Genomic DNA, 23,890 nt, shown 5'->3' with positions numbered 1-23,890 from the left:
TGCAATACAGGTATCCGGCTGAGATCCAGAATACATAAATAACTCCTTCAAATCAATATATAAAAGAAGTCCTGTAAATTAATCTTTGAACACGCCAGGAAAAAAAAAAAATGAGCAAAAGATTTGAATAGGTACTTCACAAAAGATGATATCCAAAGGCCCCCGAAGTGGTCGACATCATTTATCATCAGGGTAAAACAAATAACCACAGTGAGATACTACTACACTAACTCCAGAAAGACTGAAATGGAAAGGACAGACGCTACCAGGTGTTAGTGAGGTTGTTCAGCATCAGGAACCCTCATGCACTGCTGGTGGGGATGTAAGTTGGTACAACTTTGGAAAATCTGCAGTTGGCAGTATCTGTCAAAGCTGAACATAAGTGTACCCTATAACCAGCACTTCTACTCCTGCTTATATGCAACAGAAATGTGTACGTATGTGCACCAAAAGACATGCACAGGAATGTACGTAGCAGCATTTTTAGTAATAGCCCCAAGCTGGAAATAACACAGTTGCCTTTCAACAGTACTGAAATATTTTTCAATAAATTATATTTATAAAATGGGATACTTTACAGTAATAACAGTGAATGAACCATTGCTGTATTCAACAAATGAATCAGTTTCACAAATGTAATGTGGCACGAAAGAAGCCAGCACAAAAGTACAGTATATAATGTGTGATTTCAGTTATATGAAGTTTAAAAACAGGCAGAATGAATCTGTGGTGTTAAAGTCATTGCTGTGAGCTGGTAGGAGTGACTTTGCAAACGCCCTAGATGGGCTTCCAGTGTGCTGATAGTGTTCTCTCTCTCTCTTTTTTTTTTTTTAACTTAGATGCTGGTTTACATGGGGGGTTCACTTTGTGGAAATTCATTGAGTTGTGTACTAGTGATTTTTTCCCATTTCTGTATATATAGTCACTTCTGTAAAAAGTTTGCTGAAAAATTAGATTTTCCTTTTGTCCTGTGAAAAGCCTATAGCTAGCTTTTCCTCTGATGCATGTACTAATCCTTTGCCTGTCAAAGCTGGTAGGATGTGGGTGTGCATATACATTTATGTGTTTATATATTAGAGATGTCGTATGGGCATGAAGATGCTCTCTTATTAATGTAAATTTGCTTGTCAAGTATTCAACACACTAAGAGTTTCAGACAACCATTGGAAAGGAAAAGTGATAAAAAAAAACCCTCCACTGATCACTTTTTAAACCAGCTGTCTGAGAAGAATAAGGAAACTTTCACTCTGCCTCACTGAGCAGCAAATTTGGGATTTGCTCTGCAGATAGAAGAACCTCTTAATTAAATGTTCTCCATCACTAAAGGCTTCATTTTCAGAAGAATGCACCTCCTTTTGACCTTTATTCTTTTTATAAAATTAAGATATAATTGAAATACAACATTACATTAGTTTTAGGTGTACAGCATGATTCAATATATGTATATATTGCAGATGATCACCATAATACGTCTAGTTAACATCCATCACCACACACAGTTACAGAGTTTTTTCTTGTGGTAAGAATTTTTAAGATCTACTCTCTTAGCAACTTTCAAATATATGGTACAGTATTATTAACTGTAGTCACCATGCTGTCCATTACACCCCCATGTCTTATTGGAAGTTTGTACCTTTTGACTACCTTCACCCATTACCCCACCCCAATCCCTACCTCTGGCCACCACCAATCTGTTCTCTGTTAGGGTTTGGGGTTTTTTTTGTTTGTTTCTTTGTTGTTGTTGTTTTTAATATTCCTCATATAAGTGAGATCTTACAGTATTTATCTTTCTCTGTCTGACTTATTTCACTTAGCCTAATGCCCTCAAGGTCCATCTGTGTTGTTGCAGACGGCAGGATTTCCTTCTTTTTATGGCCAAATAATATTCCATTGTATATATGTATACCACATTTTCTTTATCCGTTCATCCATCAGTGGTTACTTAGGTTGTTTCCATGTCTTGGCTGTTGTAAATAATGCTGCAATGAACGTGGGCATGCAGGTATCTTTTTGAATTAGTATAGTGCTTTTGTTTCCTTCAGATAAATACCCAGAAGTGGAATTGCTGGATCGTATGGCAGTTCTATTTTTACTTTTTGAGGAACCTCCATACTGTTTTCCATAGTGGCTGCACCAATTCACATTCCCACCAACAGTGCACAAGGGGTCCCTTTCCTCCACATCCTCACCAACACTTGTTATTTCTTGTCTTTTTGATAATAGCCATTCTAGCAGGTGTGAGGTGACATCTCATTGTGGTTTTGACTTGCATTTCCCTGATGATTAGTGATGTTGAGCACCTTTTCACGTGCCTGTTGGCCATCTGCAGGTCTTTGGAAAATGTCTATTCAGATCCCCTGCTCATTTTATAATCAGATTGTTTGTTGTTTTGCTATTGAGTTGTATGGGTTCTTTATGTATTTTGGATATTAACCCCTTAGCAGATATATGATTTGCAAATATCTTCTCCCATTCAGTAGGTTGACTTTTCATTTTGTTGGTAGTTTCTTTTGTTGTGGAGAGGCTTTTTATTGACCTTTATTCTTATCATGGAAACTATAAAGAGAGGAACTCTTCACATGATACTAAAAAAATTTTCCCCCTTACACTATGGAAATCGAACTCAAAGCAAGGTAGTTTAGGAAAAGCTAACCTGGATGAGGTAGAAAATCATGTGGACTTGACGTCTCTCAACTGGTCATATCTCTCAATTCTCAGTCTGGCCTTAGTAAAATTCTTGAAAGTCATCTTAAGATTGCCATGTTGTTTTCTGACCATACGTTCGTAAATCTTCGTTCTCTCTCCCTGGAAGGCCCTTACCTGCCTCATTTACCTCAGTAAACTCCTGGAGCTCATTCTCCACGACACCTTTGAGAGGTAGCCATTCCTCTTGTGTCTTCTCACTCTACCTGTATACTCTGCCATATCACATACTACACATAACTGTGTTTATTTGTCCTCCAGTGCTAGCCTTTTGAGACTTACCAGCTGGCATGTGGTAGGTGTTCAATAAACATTGAAAGAAAGTATGAATGATTTGGCATATTTTCTGAAAAACAATAGCTATTTTCTACGGATTAAAAGTCAGTGATAATATTTGATATTAGTAGATACATTTTAGCTTTTTTCAGAAGTGATACTTTGTGTTAATTTCTCAGTAAACCCAGGAATGTATTTACAGCAGGGGGCATATTGTAGCAGTAGGCAAGAGGGGTGCTAACTGGTTCACATGGGTATCAGACATGAGCCCTTGGCCTCTTTAGCATGGTCCTCTAATAGCTGATTTAATATTAGTGGAATCTCTGGAGAAATACTTTGAAATGCTCTCATTCTATATGCAGAATTTGAAATCGTAAATCTAATGTACAGATCTTGACTGCACACGGTTTATGGATTAAAATCAGCAGATGAGACTGTGTAGGCATTAGGACCTTATGACTGGGACAGTGTAGGCATTTTGACAGTGATAATTTTGTTCATCTCAAATATTATAAAATTTAATTCTAGAATATGTTATCTGAAGTTTTATCATTTCACTTCAGCATGTAATTTCTCAAGCCAGTTTTAATTTTAAAAGATCTAAGTAGAATCATGGCCATTTGTCCAGAAGTTTAGACTAATAGGATTAGGATAATAAATTAATAAGTATTGAGTGCCTGCTCAGCGTTTAAAACTGTTAGTATACCTAAAAAGTATGACTTTGACCTTGATGTCAAGCAATCTGTATTTTGTTTTATTTATTTTTTAATTTTTTTTGGCTGCGCGGGCTCTTCGTTGTGGCATGCGGGCTCCAGAGCACGTGGGCTCAGTAGTTGCTGCACACGAGCTTAGTAGCCCTGGGGCACGTGGGATCTTAGTTCCCCGACCAGGGATCGAACCCACGTCCCCTGCATTGGAAGGCGGATTCTTGACCACTGGACCACCAGGGAAGTCTCGCAACCTGTATTTTATTGATGACATAAGAAATCACAGATACAAAGTGATTTCTGACTGTTTCTTTCCAACCCCAACTGTCTGTAAATGGGAGGCCAAGCAGAAAAAACAGAGGCTTTGGAGTCCAAACACATCTGGGTTAGAATCTTAGCTTTTAAAAAAATTAAATAACAAATTATATAACCGTGGTCACATTGACATCTCTGGAACTGTTGTTTCTCTGTTTGCAAAGAGAGGTAAGAATATATGCAAGTTGCAGTTTTTTGGTTTTATTTTTGAGAATTAATGACAACCCATATAAAACCCCTGGCACATAATAAGTACACTTAATATGTGTTTGAATGAAAGGAGTAGATAAATAGAGCTTTATTTGCAGTGGTCCACTTAGTCCAGACCATTCTTGATAGATGTCATAATGATAACTAATGTAAGTCAAGCTCCATAATTGATTGGATGGGCAGTCTTGGAAACTGTGCTTCAGTCTTCCCATTGTGGAATAAGGTGACTGACCTTCTGTTTGTTTAAGAATATTGAGGAGAACTTTTAGAAGAGTGTTCATCATAGTTAGCCTGTGGAACCATCTGATCAGTGGTGTACACAGGAAAGGTTTCACACGAGGAGTGGCTTGTTATGAGTGCACATGGAGTGAAATAAGGAAGTACAAATCTCAGAGATGGGCTAATCATGCTGTGTTCTTCCTCCCCCTGACTGCCCACCCCCCCCCCACCCCCGCCATGTGAGTTTCAGTTGTTTATTAGCAAATACTGCATCCTTTGCTGTGTTCTGTAGCAGTTCTGAAGCTTAGTCTGGATGCCTGTATGTTAACTAGTGGGGCATTTTGACTCGGCTGAATGTTCCAGATTGTTTAAATTCTGTTTGGGGCAAATGACTATTTATCGTACGAAATTATTTTCCTTTCATGTCTATTTTTTCACTGGTGAGTTGGTGCCCTGGAGCTGAGTCTCTGCCCTGCAAACCCAAAATACAGTTTTCCTGGGTGTGTCTTATTTTAATCCACCCCCTTTCATACTATAAGGCTCTGACCTGCCTGGAGCCTTTCCTACTTGGTTACAATTGATGCTTTGTCCTTTAGAGTCATATATGACTAGCCACTGGGTTGATTCAGTGTTCATCTATCAAATATGGCTCTGACAAAAAACTATTTCCCTGGAAATGGGCGGCCAAGCTGGAAAATGAAACCCTGGTCCATATTGAGTCATTTAGGGAGAATGAGTAGCAGTTTCAAAATTAGAGTTAGGACTAAACAAAGAAAAGGTAGGGCCAGCTCCAAAATTGAGAACTAGTCAAAAATCAGCTGGATTTTACTAGAAGTAGACACCTTTGGGGGAACTATCTGTGGTTCAAGAAAGTATGCATACATTGTGCCGTATCTAATGAGTATGGAGGGATAATTTTCTAGAAGTTCATGTTCTTCCCCTGTGGATTATTGATTTCTGTTAATATCCACAGGAATTTCACTACTAATGATGTCAACTTACTCTATATTCAGTCCCTTTGGCCCGGGGACTTAAACTACTTTACATTAATTTTGTCAGTAATTCTTATAACATCCCTGTGTGGGAGCTGCTTTTGAGATGAGGGATGTCAGAACTTGCTCCAGTTTACATAGCAGGTCAGTCTGTGGGATGGAAAATTCGACCCAGGATTTGTGGTTCTAGGCTTAGCATGTTTGGTCACTGAAGTGTGCAGTCTTTCAACTTCACTTCTCTCCCCTTTTCCTCCTCCTTTTTTTCCCCTGCTGGAGGAAATAATATCAAGCAAATAGCGAGGGAATCCGGTCTTCTGAGTGGTTGGAGACTTAGGAATTCTGCCTTTAGGCATGGAGTTTCCAGTCCTTGGCTTGGGATGGAAAGAAACAGCAGAAGACCGAGGACAGTCAGATGTTTTTAATGCTCAGCCGATACTGCTTTGGGTTGGGGGCCAGAGAGAAGGAGGTGAAGCAGCCACTTTGGGGTGGGGTAGAGAGGAGGGTGGAATGTAGGAAGGAGGACGTTTCTCTGTTTTCTTAGTCAGAGGACTCTGAATCCCAAGTAGCTAAATTTAGCTCAGGTTCCTGTTGAAAGCATCATTTTTTGGGGGCGGGTGGTAAGGGGAGAACGGAAAACCTTTTTGTGTATCCTGCTCCATGAAGCCAATAGGGAAGCAGGAGGAGGTGAGGTTGCCATAGAGATGGTAGCTGTGTGCAAGGGGAGAGCAGCAGGGTTTAGAATTCCAGGAAGGAAGAGAGAGTGATGTCATCAGATTCCATGGACCAGCCCAGGAACCCCTGTGAGGTTGGTGGGGAGTTGGGTGTGCGTGGGGGGTGGTGGATGGGAGTTTGTGCAGGGGAATTGTGGCCTCAGTAAGGTGTGGGGAGTCCAGTTCAAGCACAGAGGTTGGTTGTGTGGAATCGTGCTGATCTGCGTTAATGCCTGCTTTTTAAAAATCTGTAAATCATTCTGAATTTGCAGAATATTTTCTTTGTTGAAAAGGATATATTCATTTAACAAAGGAGCTAATCTAGATGTAGAAATATAATACCTTTTTAGAGTTACATTCCCTGTAGTATTTGTGTGTGCCTTTATCCTCTGTACGTGAGGGTATTTGTGCACCTATTTTGGATATATAGTTGCCTTTGTAGGATGCCTTTTATGGTGCTGCATGCAGTTAAATGCTTTATTAATGCCTGATTATTATATTTATTTTTCTACGGATGGGTGTGTATAAATAAAGCACACTTTTTATTTTTAAAAAATCTGAAAGAAAATCAAAGCCATTGCTTTTGCAGCAGAAAGGAGAACTGCATGCTTCAGGACAGTTGTTCTGAACATATGCGTGCGTGTCCGTACTGATAGTGAAGGGCAAATGTGTTTCTTTTGGAATGAGTGAGGGGCTAATATTTTTAAAAACAAATATAACAGAGTCTGTGCATCCAGCTGAGTATTATCCTTCAAAACAGTCACTTTGACTCTGGTGATACAGCCACTGCGCAAAACATGAACTCTCCTTTGGAATCAGCTTCAGAGATGAGTGATGAGAAAAACATTTTTAATATCTAACATCACATTTTTTATTTAAAAAGAATACCTAGCTTGATCAGACACTGGATTTCTTTGAACTGGCTTTTCCTGATTTGGGGTTGTCAAAAAAATCAAATCTATGTTCAAATGGTGGGCTTTTGTCCCAGTTAAAGATATTTAAAGTCATAGGTTTAGGTTCTGAAGGCATTTTCATTTTCAGATCAAGAGCTCCTAGATTATGTAGTTTAGCAGTGGCTGCATGAATGATGGCAGCATCTGAGGAATAAGAGCATAGTCTTCTCAGGGCACAGTCTTCTGAGGTGACCCATTTGAACTTATTTGTTCAACTGTGTCTGTTAAAATCAGTGACATTACCATTGGGTGATCGAAGCAGCATTTTGTGGTGTGTCTGAGGGCACAGACTGAGGAACCAGATTGATTCAAGTGTGCACCCCTGTTCTGCTGCTCAGTGACTGACCTTGGACAAGTAGCAGTCTCTTGGTGCATTGGTTTCCTTGTGTCTAAAATGGGGATGATAGTGCTATAAGTACCAACCTTACAGTGTGGTGCTGAGGGAAAGTAAACTAATACAGAAAACACTTAGACATTTGGTATGTTCTCAATCAGTGCTTCCTTTGGCTATTGTCATTAATAATTAATTATACATTTCTTTGAATTACAGAATTATGAGGTAGAAGGTTTCAGACACCCTGAATGTCCAGGAGGGAGGGGCCTAGGAATCTATAATTTTTAAGTGATTCCCAGATGATTATGATGAACAGCCAGGTTTGGGAACCGCTGTGTGTAATCTGTTTTCAGTATGGCCCAAGCACTAGAAGTGTCATCATTTCCTGAAATCTTATTAGAAATGCAGAATCTCAGGTGCCACCCCAAACCCAATGAATCAGAATCTGCATTTTTAGCAAGATACCTTGCAGTGACCTGTATGCATGTTAAAGTTTAAGGAACACTGCTTTTCTTCTACCAGTGGGAGTAATTGGGTGATAACTAGAGGTTAAAGATGGATTATCTCTCAGTTATTCTCATTGGTAGAAGAGAAACAGTCAGGCTAAGCCAGTGTGTAGATGAGCCTGCACTTCCCTTCCCTGTTGCTTAGCCTAGGGGTAAGTGCTTTTCTGGACTAAGTCACTGTGTACCATGTAACAGAAAGAAGAGTGTTATAATCGTGCCTCTGCCTCTACCACTTACTAGTTGTTTGGCCTTGATCTAGTCATTCAACCTCTCTGAGTCTCAGTGTCCTCACCTGATAACGGAAATAATACCTAGACCATGCAATAATGTGCATAAAGTATCTAGCACATTGCAGTGTCTGCACACATTAGTGCCTCCCCCCTCCCCCACCCCCCTTCCCCCTTTCAGTGGTGATCTGTGTAGTAGTAGTTCTGTTCCCTCAGAAGGGGCCGCCGGTCGAGACCCAACACCATCCTCTCTGGGTAGTTTCCTTGCCTCTTGCCCTTCTTTGAGCTACCTCGAACATCTCATTATACTACAGAAAACCGTACGTATAGTTTTCTTTGCCACTTTTTTCTATTAAGTGCCTTCTACTTAATGGAGACTATCTAAGAGGGCTGGAAGAGCTATAGGAGTTGAATAGTGGAGCTGGTATAGGAATTAAGGTGTGATGAGATCTGATAGAGGCAGCCCTTTCATGAATTCTTAGTAAGTTGACCATATGTTTTAGAAAATTAATTTGTATTTAAAAAAAATTGCTGTTTAAAAAAAAAAACCCACCATGAATTCATATGATTTCATTTAAAGTCTTCTAGACTAGTTGCAAGCAAGAATTAACATGGCATTTATCAGAAGATCCTTGAATTGTAATGAGCATTATCTTTTTTCTGACCAGGGAATTAATATGATAAGGGGAAGTTCAGGGACTTGCTCTGGGGACACCAGAAGTAGATGGCAGAGAGTTTAGGTCAGAGGATTGGCAATCGTAGCAAGTAGGGCATTGGAAGCAACAGCAGGAGTAGGAAATAGAAAGGCCCATTGTCACTCAGCCATACAAATCTTAGGGGACTGAGGGATAAGGCAGGATTGTGAACTCAAAGCGTATAATGAAAATTGTTATAACAATAGCCTTCCTCTATAGGGTGGGTACACTCCTAGGTGCTTTGTATATATTACGCGTAATCTTAACATCTCTGCAAGGTATAGGCATAATAGATCAAAGAGGTTGAGTAACTTGCCCTAAGTCACTCAGCTAATAGCAACAGAGCTCGTTTGAAATCATGTTGAATAGCAATGTGAGTGATGAGACTGTTTTAAAAGCTACATTGAAATAGCAAATATATGCCAGTTAAAGTAAAATTTATTTTGTCTATATTGACCTTTATGGCTAAAGGGTTAACATGTTAGCCTATCTCAGAGGGATTTTTGGAATGTTGCAGAATTATCCTTTTGGGATATATTTCCTTTATACTCTGAGGCTAATAAAAAGGTATCTTTTTTTTTTTTTTTTAAAGTCTGCAGTTCAGTGAAACAGCAGTTTCAACTGAATATCACTATACAAGAGTTGTTTGACCATGGGATTTTGACTATGACCCATGATAAGAGATCCATTTTACGTGACAACCTAGTGTATAGTTAGATGTTTATCTGTATATATGTGACCAAAACACGTTTCATGGAATAATTTTTACCCTTACTAAACATGAGGTACTTGATTCTTTCTTTCTGTTTAAAAATTCTATTGTAGTCCAGTATTAGTGATTCTTAAAGTGTGGTCTATGGACCTCACTTCCCCCGCCCACAAAGGTACCCAAGAACCTTTTAGGGGGGTCTTCAAGGCCAAAACTCTTTTCATAACATTAAGATGTTTTTTGCCTTTCCTACTATGTTGACATTTGCACTCTGGTGTTGTGTAAGCAATGATGGGTCGTCCTAGAGTGAATCAAGGCACCGGCACCAAACTGTACTGGTAGTCGTTATTTTTTTCACCACCACACCCTTGCACTTAAAGGAGGGGTGAAAAAAGTCAGTTTCATTGATATTATATAATGAAATGTGTCAATATTGAGAAGATCTTTATAACTTAGTGAACCAGTATTTTATAAACAAACAATGCAAGATGTTACGTAATCATGATAGGTGAAAATTCATTCAAAATGCAGGACAGGCCAATGGGTTTTATGAAAAAAATTCATTGATATGGTTTCAGATGTCACACTGCAACTAACTTTTAAGGAACTGTTACTTTTCAAGTTTTGGTATAATATTAAGGAAGAATATCCATAGGTATGTGAAAAGACTATTAAAGTACTCCTACTTTTTCCAAATACATATCTGTGGAAGGCCAGATTTTCTTCATATACTTTCACCAAAATAACATATCACAACAGATTGAATGCAGAAGCAGATATCTTAGCCATTTTCTGTTAAGTGGGATGTGAATGATATTTGCAAAAACGAAATGTAAAACAATGGCACTGTTCTCACTAAATTTTTTGTTTTATAAAATATAGTTAATTTTCATAAAATGTTTTATGTTACCGTAATGGTTTATTTTTGGTATTTTAAAGTGAATTAACAAATATTTTAACAATTATGCAGTTTCAGTTTCTAATAGGCAAATACTAATCCTTTTTAACTCCCATAAACAAAAGTTCTTTGGGATCTCTAGTAATTTTTAAGAGGGTAAAGGGATTCTAAGACCCGAAAGTTTGAGAGCTGCTGCTCTCATTATTTTTATTTTTTAATAATGGTTGAGATCTCTTAAATTAAATCAGTCATGAATGGGTCTTGACTCAGTTTGAAAATACACTGAGCCAGAGTTACAGGAATTGCATTGTGAAGGCAGGTAGCACTTTGCTAGATTTTACTAAAGTTGAGTTGATGTGGGAGAACACCCTAAGGTGCGAAGTAAATTGAGTAAAGTTTAGATCTGGAAATTAGCTATTTGCAGTCATCCTTCAAACCCCATCCAGATCTTCCCTCCCATGACTTCCCGTGTTTGTAATTTCTTCATGCCTTTCTCACTCCATTATCAACTTTGTACACTTGTTCCCTCTGGACCTTATATTTACATTTTATTGCATGATTCATGTTGTGCTTGTTTACATGCCTGTCTCTCTTACTAGACTATGAGTTCCTTAAGAAAAGAATCAGTAACTTATTTGTCTTTCTATTTCTGCCATAGTGCCAGACATATGAATGTCCTTCAGTAAATATTTGTTGAAGGAATAAATAAATGGGGAGAAAAAGGGAATGACCAGGTGGGGCCAGATTTAGAGTGTTTGGAACTTGATCATGTAAGCAATGGAGGGCCATTAGCCTGGGAGTGATATGAGTGGTGTTTGATGAATTACCCTGGCCTGGTAAGAAAATTGGGAAGAGGTGGATGGAGACTGCTGGACCAGCTAAGAAGCTATTATTCAGTTATTTAGGCTTCACTCAGATGACCCAGGCCTGGATTAAGGTGAATGCTTTTGCCAGAGGTAATGAAATATATGTGTCCTGAAAAATATTTACAATAACAGAAACATAATAATACCCCTATTACCTAATGTTTATTGCATACTTATAATATCCTGAATACAGTTTTAAGGGCTTTATGTGTATTATCTCATTTAATCTTCACAGCGTCCTTGAGAAGGTACTGTTATTATTCCTAATTTTTGATGGTTAAGTGAAAACAATACGTATTCGTTGTTGAAAAATTAGAAAGTACAGATAGGCAAAAGAAAAAAAAAATGTATGTCACTCTATAAACCCAAACTCAACACCAAGACATATAATCACTAAACGTTTTGGGATACATCCTTTTAGACTTAAGGAAAAAAAAGTTATGTATATGTGCTATAAATGCCTGAATATGAGGAAACTCTATATAAGGCTTTAAGTTGTTTTTCCATTGAAAGGACAAGCCAACCTAAATATATAAATTTTTAGGGATGTTGATGAAATAGGCAAGTGTCTTTAAAATACTGATTTTATTTATGCACACATGCCTATTCAAAGTCTTATGTAATAATTTAGAAACATTTTATTTTCTATGGTTTTAGGAAGAAAATTTATACATACTCTATGGCATCAGTATCTGTATCATTGCTTAGAACCACTTTGAGTCTTCAGGTAGTTTTCCAGGGTATATACTGAGATGTGGCACTTTTTTGAATCCATATCTGTTGTAGTCACTGATGATTTTATTTCAAGCTACAAGTACCCATTCAAATAACATCATTATCACCATATTGTATACTGCATTGCTTTTCAAAAAATGTTTTTATTGAGATGAAATTCATATAACATATGAATATGAGTCTTTTAGAAGTGAACAATTTGGTGGTATTTAGTACATTCACAGTATTGTGCAGACACCACCCCTGTCTAGTTCCAAAAATTTTTATCACCCCATACCTATTAAGCAGTCACCCGCCATTAAGCAGTCATCCTCCATTTCCCCTTCCTTCTATCTGCTTTCTGCCTCTATGAATTTGCCTATTCTTGGTATTTCATATAAATGTAATTATACAATATGAGACCTTTTGTGTCTGGCTTTTTTCATGTACCATCATGTTTTAAAGGTTCATTCATGTTGTAGCATGTATCAGCACTTTGTTCCTTTTTAAAGCTGCATAATATTCCTTTGTATGTGTATACAATTATTTATTTATTCGTTCATTGATGGACATTTGTGTTATTTCCACATCTCAGCTATTTTGCATAGTGTGTACAAGTACTTATATGAGTACTTGTTTTTAATTCCTTGGGGAATATACCTAGCAGTGGAATTGCTGGGCCGTGCGGTAGTTCGATATTTAACTTTTTGAGGAACCGCCAGGCTATTTTCTTTAGTAGCTACACCATTTTATATTCCTACCAGCAGTGTACAAGAGTTGGTCAATTTATTTTTAATGAGGAACACAATATGATGGGGAAAGTAAAGAGAAAATATGTGTGGCCTTCGAGTTTATTAGAGCTTTGTATTTCAGATTTTGCTTGATGGACTTATTAAATATTTAGCATCATTTCAGCGCCAAGAATGAAATTTAGCTTAGGGAGATGTATCTAATCTATTTTAAGTGGCAAACAGACTAAGCAGTGAAGATCAGAGAAGTGAAAGAAGGGAAATTTAAATAGACTGTAAAATTCCTTGAGGACAAAGGCCCTATTCATCTTTGTACCCTCTGCATTTAATAAAATACTTGGCATGTCATAAGCTGTATTGGGGGGGTGTCCCCAAGACTTCCCCAGCTCCAATGATCTGCTAGGATTTACAGAATTCATTGTATAGACATACTCATGGCTATGATTTATAACAGTGAAAGGATACAAAGCAAAATCACCAAGGGAAAAATTGCATGGGGTGAAGTCCAGAAGAAATCAGGCTCCAGCTTCCTAGAGTTCTCTTGCAGTTGAGTCACGCAGGATGTGCTTACTTCCTTCAGCCAGTGGTGGCAGTGTTGTCTACCAGGGAAGCTCATTAGACTTAGTGCTGAAATTTTTCTTTTTGGGGCACGGCTGGGAAGGGTTGTTCACGTAGGCACTCTCTGCCTAGCACATGCTCAAATTCTAGACTCCCAGGAGGAAAGCAGTGTTCGGCATAAACCGTATTGTTTGCACAGTTTAGGCACAGTGAGCCACTCTTACTAGTTCTGGGAATAGAACCCTCCATCTAAGTTCCCAGGCACCAGTCAAGGCCAACCAACAAACTGCCCTTTCTAAGTATAGCAGCCAGGACTGCTTTGTTCATTCTTTTCCGGTACATAGATGTTTAGTTCTTGAAAAAGTGTTGCTAGGTTCTGTGAAGAAAAATAAATGCTATAGTAGGGAACCTGAGTATAAGACCAACCTGGATTTGCATTATGGTAGACAAATTGCATCATTTTCTGAGCCTCAGTTTTCTTAACATTGAGAGATATATTACAGAGTTTTAGTGAGAATACAAAGTGATAACGTATAGAAAACATGAAGCATAATGCTGTCCTGTGTGAAATAAGTGGCTATTAGCATTTTGTTTCAGCTCATCTGTACCAATCTGGGTCCAGTCAGGATAAAGAGACTATAAGTAATTTAGACAAGGAATTTAACATAAAGAATTGTTTACTCTAACAGCAGATTGAATTAATAAGGGATTGGCTTGTAAGAAGTAAAGAGAACTCTAAGGAATAGCAGATGTAATGCAGTAGATATAAAATAATGTAATAATATGATTGATAGATGATAATCTATCATTAGTATAAAGTTAATTTATAACAGCAACTATCCTTAGGGCTGAGATAAAGCACCCCCAAAATGAGCTGTCTCTTTAAAAAAAGATGGGGTATTTGGGGTAGAAGTGGTGAGTGTAACAAAGAGCTACTGTCTGTCAGTTTTCTTGATGGGGAGGTGGGACGAATTACCCTATGTTTTATTTTATTCTATTGTAGTGTGAAAGTTTAGTCTGCCAGTTACCCATTGGACCTTCTGTTGGGCCTGTGTTGTTAGATACTACCAGATTCATATCCCTCGTAAGCCCTCTTATCTTTGGGTACCTTGAACCCTGTATGGTTTGGATGCGGAATGATGTCCTGTGGTTGCTAAGCAGTCTCTTTTCCTGACCCTACTTGTTGCTAGGATTTGTTTTTGTACGTAATAGCATGGGAACTTAGGTACATCTTCAGTTCCTGTGGTGTTCCCTTCCATGTCCCTGTTCAAAAGTAGGCTTACTACTTGAAAAACAGTAACTTGGGCTGCAAAACAAGGTAATGAAATACCCTGGGAATTTGCTTTTGATTCTTTTTTTTTTTGATTTGCTTTTTTTTTTTTTTTTTCCCTAGCCATTATGGTCTAAATCAGTCTTTCCCTCCATTGCTAAATGTAAGGTAATGTGAAATTAATTTTCAGTTGGGAGTAAGTCAGTGAAAAATTTGGGCTTGTACCATTGCCCAAGCTTTGTTTGTTAGAGGACAGCTTCATTCTTCCTTTCCTTTGCTTCCTTTTACTTTCCTCTCCCCAAATTGCATGGTGGCAAGAATTTATTTTGTTCCATTCTCAGTATTTTTCTTCCCCTTCCATTTTGTGAAATGGGTTTGATTTTGTTAGACACAAAAGAAAAACAATAGGGTGGGTTACATTTTTTTTTCTGATTGCTTGGTATAACTTCCTTGTGCATTTCCAGTTTTCTGCACCTGCTCCTAGACAACCCTCATCATTGATGGAGGCCAGTAAGAAATACTCTTGTAATAAATCTCTGGACGCTGAACACATGACCTGTTAAGTAGGTGAAACCAAGGGAGACGGCAGAGTGGTGTCTTCCCTAGGCTCCTCAGTTAGTGTTTTATTGATATTGCTTAGGATTTATAGCTAGCATGTTATTTTTTTAAATTAATTAATTTATTTTATTTTTGGCTGTGTTGGGTCTTCGTTGCTGCACGCAGGCTTTCTCTCGTTGCAGTGAGTGGGAGCTACTCTTCATTGCTATGTGCGGGCTTCTCATTGCGGTGGCTTCTCTTGTTGCGGAGCACGGGCTCTAGGCGCTCGGGCTTCAGTAGTTGTGGCACGCAGGCTCAGTAGTTGTGGCTCGTGGGCTGTAGAGCGCAGGCTCAGTCGTTGTGGCTCATGGGCTTAGTTGCTCCGCAGCATGTGGGATATCTTCCTGGACCAGGGATCGAACCTGTGTCCCCTGCAATGGCAGGCGGATTCTTAACCGCTGTGCCGCCAGGGAAGTCCTGCTAGTATGTTATATCACTGCTATATTTCTGTACCGAAAGCAGGGCTTTGTTGATTTTCAGTTTTGTTAAGTCCTCTTAGTACCTCTCTTTTAACTGTATTTTTTAAATGCTTAAGGAAGCAGTTCTTTTCTATTGTACCTCCCAGATGCAGTATTCTGGGTAATTTGCATTTGGAATGGGCAAATATATTGGCCCATTATGTATATCTAAATAATCATTTAGAAATGATGTTGATGATTTTCAGAATGCATTTAGAAAAGTGGCTTTAAAATCCATTGTGTCTTTTCAGCATGCATCAGTCCATCACAGTGTGAAGGTCTTGTCCTCCAATAAGAGGTTAGAGGCTATTACCCACTCAACTCTCCCCCCCCCCACCCCCAAATCCCATACACACTTTTCCAAAAGATCTTCTGGAGTCCTGTCGTTCTTCTTATAGGTGTTAGTTATGTTATCAATCACATTATTTTGTAATTATTTTGACTCACAGCTCCTCAAGGGCAGGGATACCAGCACTGTACTTGTCATAGAGCAGTTGTTGAATCCACTTTTACCGAATGAATGAAGATTCTTCTGCTTAAATGGATTTTTCAAACATAGGTGCAATGGGAGCTTCTAAGCAGCTAGTGAAGAATACAAATGTCAGGTAATATTTTTCTTCACTTCCTTCAGTGTCCGTTGTACGTGCACGATCCATCACAGTTGCTGTATTTGCCAGTTACTTAAGGATCCTTCTGTTACTCTTTCACACACTCACTTACCAGAAGCTTCTAAACAGGTTTCATTGCTATCTCTGTAGTAAAATTCTTATGGTTGGTATTTTATTTCTTATATATTCTTTTTATTTTTGAGCAGCTTCTGTGCCTTGGCAGTCAGTTTCTAAGTCTTTCAGTCTTACTAGGTCAATAACTCTTGCTTATAGCAGTATAGCTGCCTTTCCTCTTTGGAGTTTAACACATCTGATTTCTGTCCCATCTGTTCCATTAGCTTGCCTTGTAATTCCATGTCTGCTATAAATTTCAGTTATTTATGTATAACTGAATCACTTTGCTGTACACCTGAAACTAATACAACATTGTTAATCAACTATACTCCAATATGAAATAAAAATTTTAAAAAATGATAACTTTCAGTTATTATTTTTACACTGATTAAAAACTCAGATCTGCATGTTATTAGACAATCATAGTAATCTCTACCAGGATCAGTACTGGTTTGTACTAGTTGTCATGAAGTAGCAGAAGTACTGGGAATAGAGTTAAAAGACCTAAGTCTGAAGGCAGCTCAGCCACTATCATTAGCTATTTGGCCTTGAGCAAATCATTAAATCTCTCTGAAATTCAGTTTTGTCATCTGTAAAATGAGGGTTATAAAACCTATTTTCTGCATCGTGAGAACTAAATAAGATTATGTGAAGGTGTTTTGTACATTATAAAACACTGGTAATAGTGACTTCTTTGGTTCTTTTTTATGCTCTAAGTAATACATGAATTTTACATTTTGTAAATTCAAATAATTCAGATAAAGCATGCCCTCTCGACCTTCCACAGATCTCATTCTTCTCCCTAGAGGGAACCACTGTTAGAAGTTTGTTGTATATCCTTCTAGATCTTCTCTATGCATTTATTTACTTTTTTATATGCATGTAGAAATACCTCTTTTTGTATTGTGATTTAAAGGACTAGCACACCGACTGTTTTGCTGTCATTTAATATGATTTGAGATAGTTCATTGAGATTTTACCTTTTAAAACACTTGCAGTTTAACAGAGGATGTTGAATAGTCAACAATATCAACAATAGTTGATAACACTACTTCCCTATTATTGAGGTGCTTTTTAGTTCTTCAGTGTTGCAAACAGCACTGCACTGAAAAATCTTTGCACATGCTTCTTTGAGCACAAGTTCAGGTGATTCTCTAGTAGATAAAGAGATCAGAGATATGAAATTACAAGAAGGTATGAGTATTTAATATTTTAATAATTATTGTCAAATTGCTTTCCAAAAGAGTAGTCCCAGTATGCTTATCTTCCTACTATTAGATGTGAAGATATCTATTTACTCTTCTTCCTGCCAATTTGTCATATTTTCATTTTCATATTTGTCAGTCTGTGGGTGGAAAGTGATACCTCAACTCTAAATGTTCACAGGCAGCAGTGGTTTGTGAGTATAACTGGAAACAACTTAAATATCTATTAACAGGAAAACAAGAGGGGTAAATAAATTGTGACATAGTCATAAGATAGAATATTAAGCAGTAGTCAAAATTAGTGAAATATAGTGACATGCGTAAGTGGAGATAAATCTCGTAATATGAGAAAAAAGGAAATTGCTATACAATAGGATTCATTTCTATAAAATTCAAAAACATGCAAAGTTCATGCATTTTGAAGGGACAGATATATACGTGGTAAAATTAAAAACGAAAGCAAACCTTTGTCGTTAAGTGTAGTCCACTTTCAGAGAGGCGGTGGTGTCTGAGTGCTGGAGAGTTCCAGGTAGCCTCGGGTGAGAGATGGGGAAGAAACGAGGGCTACTTTGCTAAGCAGGTGAAGGAGGAAGTCCGTTTCCTCTGGCACATCTCTGTGTACCTGTTACATCTGTCTTTGCTGTTAAAGTTTTTGACAATACTTGCTTGTAGGAATGTACTTTTTTTTTTCTTTACAAAAAGTTTTCTGCATTGTTGAACTCAAGAATATAGTTTATACATGGGGTATCTCTGGGAGTGACAAATCTTTGTTAGTGATGCTTTTGGGTGTTTTTGATGACTTTCTTCATCCTGTAACTCCTTCCCCAGACAATCTTGAAATTTACTGTAGAGGAATAATATGGAATGGTTATTAGAGAATTTGATAAAGCGGGAGGAACAGGGGCTTTGGAGTCCAACAGACCTGGGTTAAAAGTTTGACTTTTCCACCTATTATCTGTGCTTTATTATCTCCTTCTCTTTGCCACTTTCTCTTACTCCTGCCCTCCATCCTGCAACCATGCCTGATTGGTTGCTCAATATCTAGTGGTTATTATCACATTTATCATCATCATTGTTAAAATCTGTAGAGAATGGTATTGAAGTAAATGTATAGACTCCAGAACAAACAAGGCACTTGGGGATTTCGGAAGGAGCCCTGTTCTTTTTGTTATGGTCTAAGCTGCGTGTGTCTCCCCTGTAAAAATTTGTAGGAAAATAGCCAGCCAACATAGCCTATTATTATTATTTTTAAATAACAGGTTTATTGACCTACAATTCACAGACCATAAATCTCACCCTTTTAAAGTGTTTTTAGTGGTTTTTAGTGTTTTGTGGTTTTAAGCAAAATCATAGAGTTGTGAGTCCATCATCACTAATTCCAGAACATTTTCATCACCAAAAGTAAAACCCAGTACCCATTGGCAGTCACTCCCTTTAGTCCCTGGAGCTACTAATCTACTTTCTTTCTCCATAGATTTGCCCCTTCTGAATATCTCATATAAATGGAATCATATAATTTGTGGCCTGTTGTCTCTGGCTTTTTTCACTTAGCATGATGTTTTTAAAATTCATCTTTGTTGTATCAGCACTTCATTCCTTTTATTGCCAAATAATATTCAGTTATAGATATACAATACTTTGCCTATCCACTTATCAATTGATGGACACTTGGATTATTTCAACTTTTTGGCTATTATGAAATAATTCTGCTATGAACATTTGTGTACAAGGCTTTGTGTGGATGTATGTTTCCAGTTTTCTTGGTTATACCTAGTGTGGAATTGCTGGGTCACATGGTAACTCTTTTTTAACATTTTGAGGGACTTCCAAACTATTTCCAAAGTGCCTGCACCATTTTATAGTCCCAACAGCAATGTATGAGATTCCGGTCTCTCCACGTTGTTGTTATCACTTGTTATTGTCTGACTTTTTGATTATAACCATCCTAGTGGGTGTGAAGTGTTATCTCATTGTGGTTTTGATTTGCATTTTCCTAATGACCAGCAGTGTTGAGTATCTTTTTATGTGCTTATTGGCCATTTGTATATCCTGTTTGGGGAACTTCCTGTTTGCAACTTTTGCCCACTTAAAAATTTGGGTTGTCTTTCTGAGAGTTCTTTTATATTCTGACTACAAGTCCCTTATTGGACAAAGGATTTGCAAATATTTTCTCCCATTCTGTTAGTTGTCTTCTCACTTACTTGACGGTGTCTTTTCTTCCCCAGCTTTATTGAGACATAATTGGCATTAACATTGTGTAAGTTTAACATGTACAACTCGTTGGTTTGATACACTTAATATGTTGCAAAGTGATTACCACCATACCTTTAACTAACACCTGCAACATGTCACATAATTACCATTTATTTTTTGTGGTGAGAACATTTACAATCTACTCTCTTAGCAACTTTCAAGTATATCATTCAGTATTGTTAACTATAATCACTCTGTGTACATTAGATCCCCAGAATTGATGGTGTCCTTTGAAGCACAAAAGTTTTAAATTTTGATGAAGTCCATTTATCTATTTTTCGTCATTTGTGTCTTTGTAGTCATATTGAAGAAACCATTGCCTATCCAAAGGTCATGAAGATTTAATCCTTTGTTTTCTTCTAAGAGTTTTATGATTTTAGGTCTGTGATCTATCTGGAGTTAATTTTGTATATGGTGTAAGATAGAGTTCCAACTTTATTCTTTGACATGGCATATCCAGTTGTCCCAGCACCATTTGTTGAAAAGGCTATTCTTTCTTCCATTGCTTTTCTTGGCACCCTTTTGAAAACTCAGTTGATTGTAACTGCAAGAGTTTATTTCTGGACTCTCAGTTGTACTTCATTGGTCTGTACGTCTGTTCTTAGGCAGTATTACACTGTCCTGATTACTGTAGCTTTGTAATGTGAGTCCTTCAACTTTGTTCTTTCTCGGGATCATTTTGGCACCTATAATTTTTAAAGGCAGTTATCTTTGGTGTACTCTCTTTAGGGAGACTTAATTTATAAATGTCCAAAATAGAGATTTAGGAAAAAAAAGGAGAACTTGGGTTGTCTATGATTGAGTCAGCAACTGAATGCCTAATAATTTCTGGTTATTGAACCTCATTTATTTATTTACACATTCTTCTGAATGTCCACCATGTGTTGGACACTGTGCTAGGTTGTGGGGAAACCATGATGAACAAGACATGGGGTCTGTGCAGGGAGCTTAAGTTGACCCCTGGCTTTCATGTTTTTGAAAGGAGTGTGGACTTTCGATGATCAAAGATATGGATATAATCATAGCAGATGTACCATCAGGTGGCAGGTTTACTCTCGTCATAAATGAAGGTCCTATCAATGAAAATTCTTCTTAACTTACTGTTCTGCTAGTAGGAATGGAAGAAGAGGATGCATATCTTTCAGATAGCTGTGTTGAGCACCTTGGAAAAACTATGAAAGCACTGTGTTCTCATTTACACCTTTGTGTGCACATGTATCTCCTCCCATTTAAAAGTTCCCTTGAAGGCAAGGGGCTTGTTTTTACTGACTTATTCTGACAGTCATCTAAACAGAACTTTGAAAATATTAGGTATTCAATATATGTTGACTGAATAATTGAATGAGTCAAGTAAGCCATGAGTGAGTGCTCATATTGTATGACATTGTATTAAATTAGGGTTTGCATAGCTTTTATTCGCTATCATTCTTGCCCTCAAGGATCTTGATTTAATGGTTAATGTGAGGATGAGGCACTCAGTATGAAACACCTTTACAAAAAGAAGATGTTTTAAATTATAAATAATATGAAAAGTAAATTGTACAAATAACCCAGTAAATTTTAACTTATTACACATATTAGGAGTCACTTGAGTTCATAGGATGATGTAGGATGGTAGAGGAAGTCCGGAACAGAGGTGGACTTTCATCTAGGTTTAAAAGAACTGAAGGAAAGCAGATTGATAGAGGGGAGGGACTAAAACTTTACCAGGTCAAGAGACAGTTCTCAGTAGGGGTGGTACTGTCTCCTTCCTAACAAGGGGACTTTTGGAAATGTGTGGAAGTTTTTGGTTTTCCTAGTGTTCAGGACACTGAAAGCCTACTGGCTTTTAGAAGTTAAGGGCCAGGCATACTAGAGTCCCACGGTGTGAGGTTAGGAATTGATCTGCCCCAAATCCCAGTAGTGCTCTGTTTGAGATACACTGAGAAGGAAACATGTAGCTGTACAAGGAGGAACGTGGCGCTTATGAATAGTGCTCCTAAGCAAATACTGTTTTTTATTTGTTTTTGTTTTTTTGATATCATACGTGCTAAACTGAGAGATGTATATAGTTAAGTTAGGTAGAACACCTTAGGAACTGGTGCAGGAATTTATGTTTGATCATTTTGGATGATTTTGATGATTCTCAACACTTTCTTTTGTCTTACGGTTTTCTTTTCTTTCCTTTGTCTTAGAACGAGCCTCTGACCCCAGGTTATCATGGATTCCCAGCACGGGACAGCCAGGTTGGTATAAGCTGTTTATAACTCAGATAATGTGTGTGTGTGTGTGTGTGTGTGTGTGTGTGTGTGTGTGTGTGTGTGTGTGTGTGTTTTATCTAAGGATGCTATGATAGAGAGCATTTCCTGAAATTATTTATTTTGGAGAGTGATATGGTTAATTTCAGCAATGAATTTACATTTAGAGATATAATAAAATATATTTCTTAACCCTAAAAATATTGTAATCACATTATTGAAATTGTGGATATTATAGGGGGAAAGTCACTCAGGCACAGTCGTAATTGCTTGTTTTTTCTTCTCCTGGCTGTATGATAATTTTTTAACCTGGTTTTCTTGATGTCTCATAATTCTAAATGTTGGACTTTTCTCTTTATTCCCAGCCACTTAGCCCCTGCCTGCACAGACTTTTTGAGTCCCTGCAATAATCTGCAACAAGAAAATTCCATTCTCCTCCCTGGGGGAATTCAGCCTTATGGTTTTAATCAGGGAAGGCTTTCTTGAGAGAGGGAAGTTTCTGCTGCCTTTCTTTGTTAGATAGGGAGGATGATTGGAAAAAGCCCAGGCTTTATTGTGGGTTAGAGCAAAACTGTTTCCTGCCAGGATATCCTCGGTATGGTTTAGGTGAGTGTGTCAAATGCTTTCCCTATCCTTTTGCTATTTGGAGCAGGTGAGGCTGACACAGAGTTAGGGTAGAACAGGTTAGGCTGCCTCAGAGAAATGGTGTGGCTTAAGACACCTAGCCTCTTTGCTATTTGGGGATATTGATCTTCTTCAGGAGATTTAAAATGGTAGCTCCTAGAAACATCTCTCAATTTCTAGCCATCATTTATAGCTTTGAATGTCTATCCACCATTCCTTACAGGGTTGTCCAAAAAAAGCCACCATTATTCGGCTTGTCCAAGGGATATGTCATCAGAGTGCTAAACCAAAGGGTTGACATAGCTCCCCTTTCCAGAACTTAATTAAATCTCATCAAAACCCTGAAGCTGATCTTAAAAAACCAGGATGGCCCCATAATCAATAGTCACCTATTTGAGGGCCTTCCAGATTGAGAGTATTTGCCCAGTTCTGGTACTTTTGGTGTCGTGTTGGCATCAGACTGGTCCCACGTAGGGTATGGAGAAAAGGGGGGAGAGAAAATGCTGCTCATCTCTGTGTTCATCTCCCAGTGGGATCATCATTGTCGGAATTGAAGATTGTCCTATGGAAGCTCTTGGTGAAAGATACGGTCATTTACCCCAAACCTGAAGAGAATATAGAGGGTCTTTCTTTTATTTCTTTCTGCTTTGGATCTGCCCTAGATAGAGCTTCTGTAAGCTGTGAAATTTATGTCCTTTGATAGTATTTCTATATCCTGGCCATATATCAGAAAAAATACTGTTGCCTGGAGATCTAGCCCCCAACAATTCTGATTGAGTGAGTCTAAGATTGGGCTTAGCCTTTCAGATATTTAGAAATTCCTACAGGTGATTTGTGTAGCCAAGGTCAAAAACTACAATCCTATGGGCTGCTTTAAAACAAGTGATATTTTCTATTTCATCGTGTACTTTCTACCTAGGACCCTTAAAACATAAGGGATCATGGTCAGTCTCTGAATCTAGTTTTGTATACTCATGCAAATATTTACTTATAAAATGTTGCTTATTTTGGATACAGGCTTATTTTAGATACAGGAAGGTAAAACTAATCAAAGTTAAGTATGGGAATAGACTTACTGAGTTTAAAAGAATCTGAAAAAGTACTGTATAATGCTGTGTTCTTCCTCTGGGGATTACAGATCAATAAAGAATTAAGCAAAAGGAGTTAAGAGGAATTTGTTAAA

General features: G+C 37.9%; 1 protein-coding gene across 8 annotated transcripts in view; it reads left to right on the top strand.

Annotated features, from left to right (window-relative positions):
* RBFOX2 (RNA binding fox-1 homolog 2) overlaps positions 1–23,890 on the top strand; it is a 274,079-nt gene that overhangs the window by 54,617 nt on the left and 195,572 nt on the right. For all 8 annotated transcript variants that reach the window (XM_068561300.1, XM_068561293.1, XM_068561291.1 and 5 more), the window contains exon 2: positions 22,021–22,071. In XM_068561300.1, the coding sequence (XP_068417401.1) occupies positions 22,021–22,071 (51 nt within the window). The remainder of the gene's footprint in view (positions 1–22,020; positions 22,072–23,890) is intronic.

This window comes from Eschrichtius robustus, chromosome 13 (assembly GCF_028021215.1).
Source record: "Eschrichtius robustus isolate mEscRob2 chromosome 13, mEscRob2.pri, whole genome shotgun sequence".
Taxonomy (NCBI): Eukaryota; Metazoa; Chordata; class Mammalia; order Artiodactyla; family Eschrichtiidae; genus Eschrichtius; species Eschrichtius robustus.
This window is presented reverse-complemented; position numbering and strand designations above follow the sequence as displayed.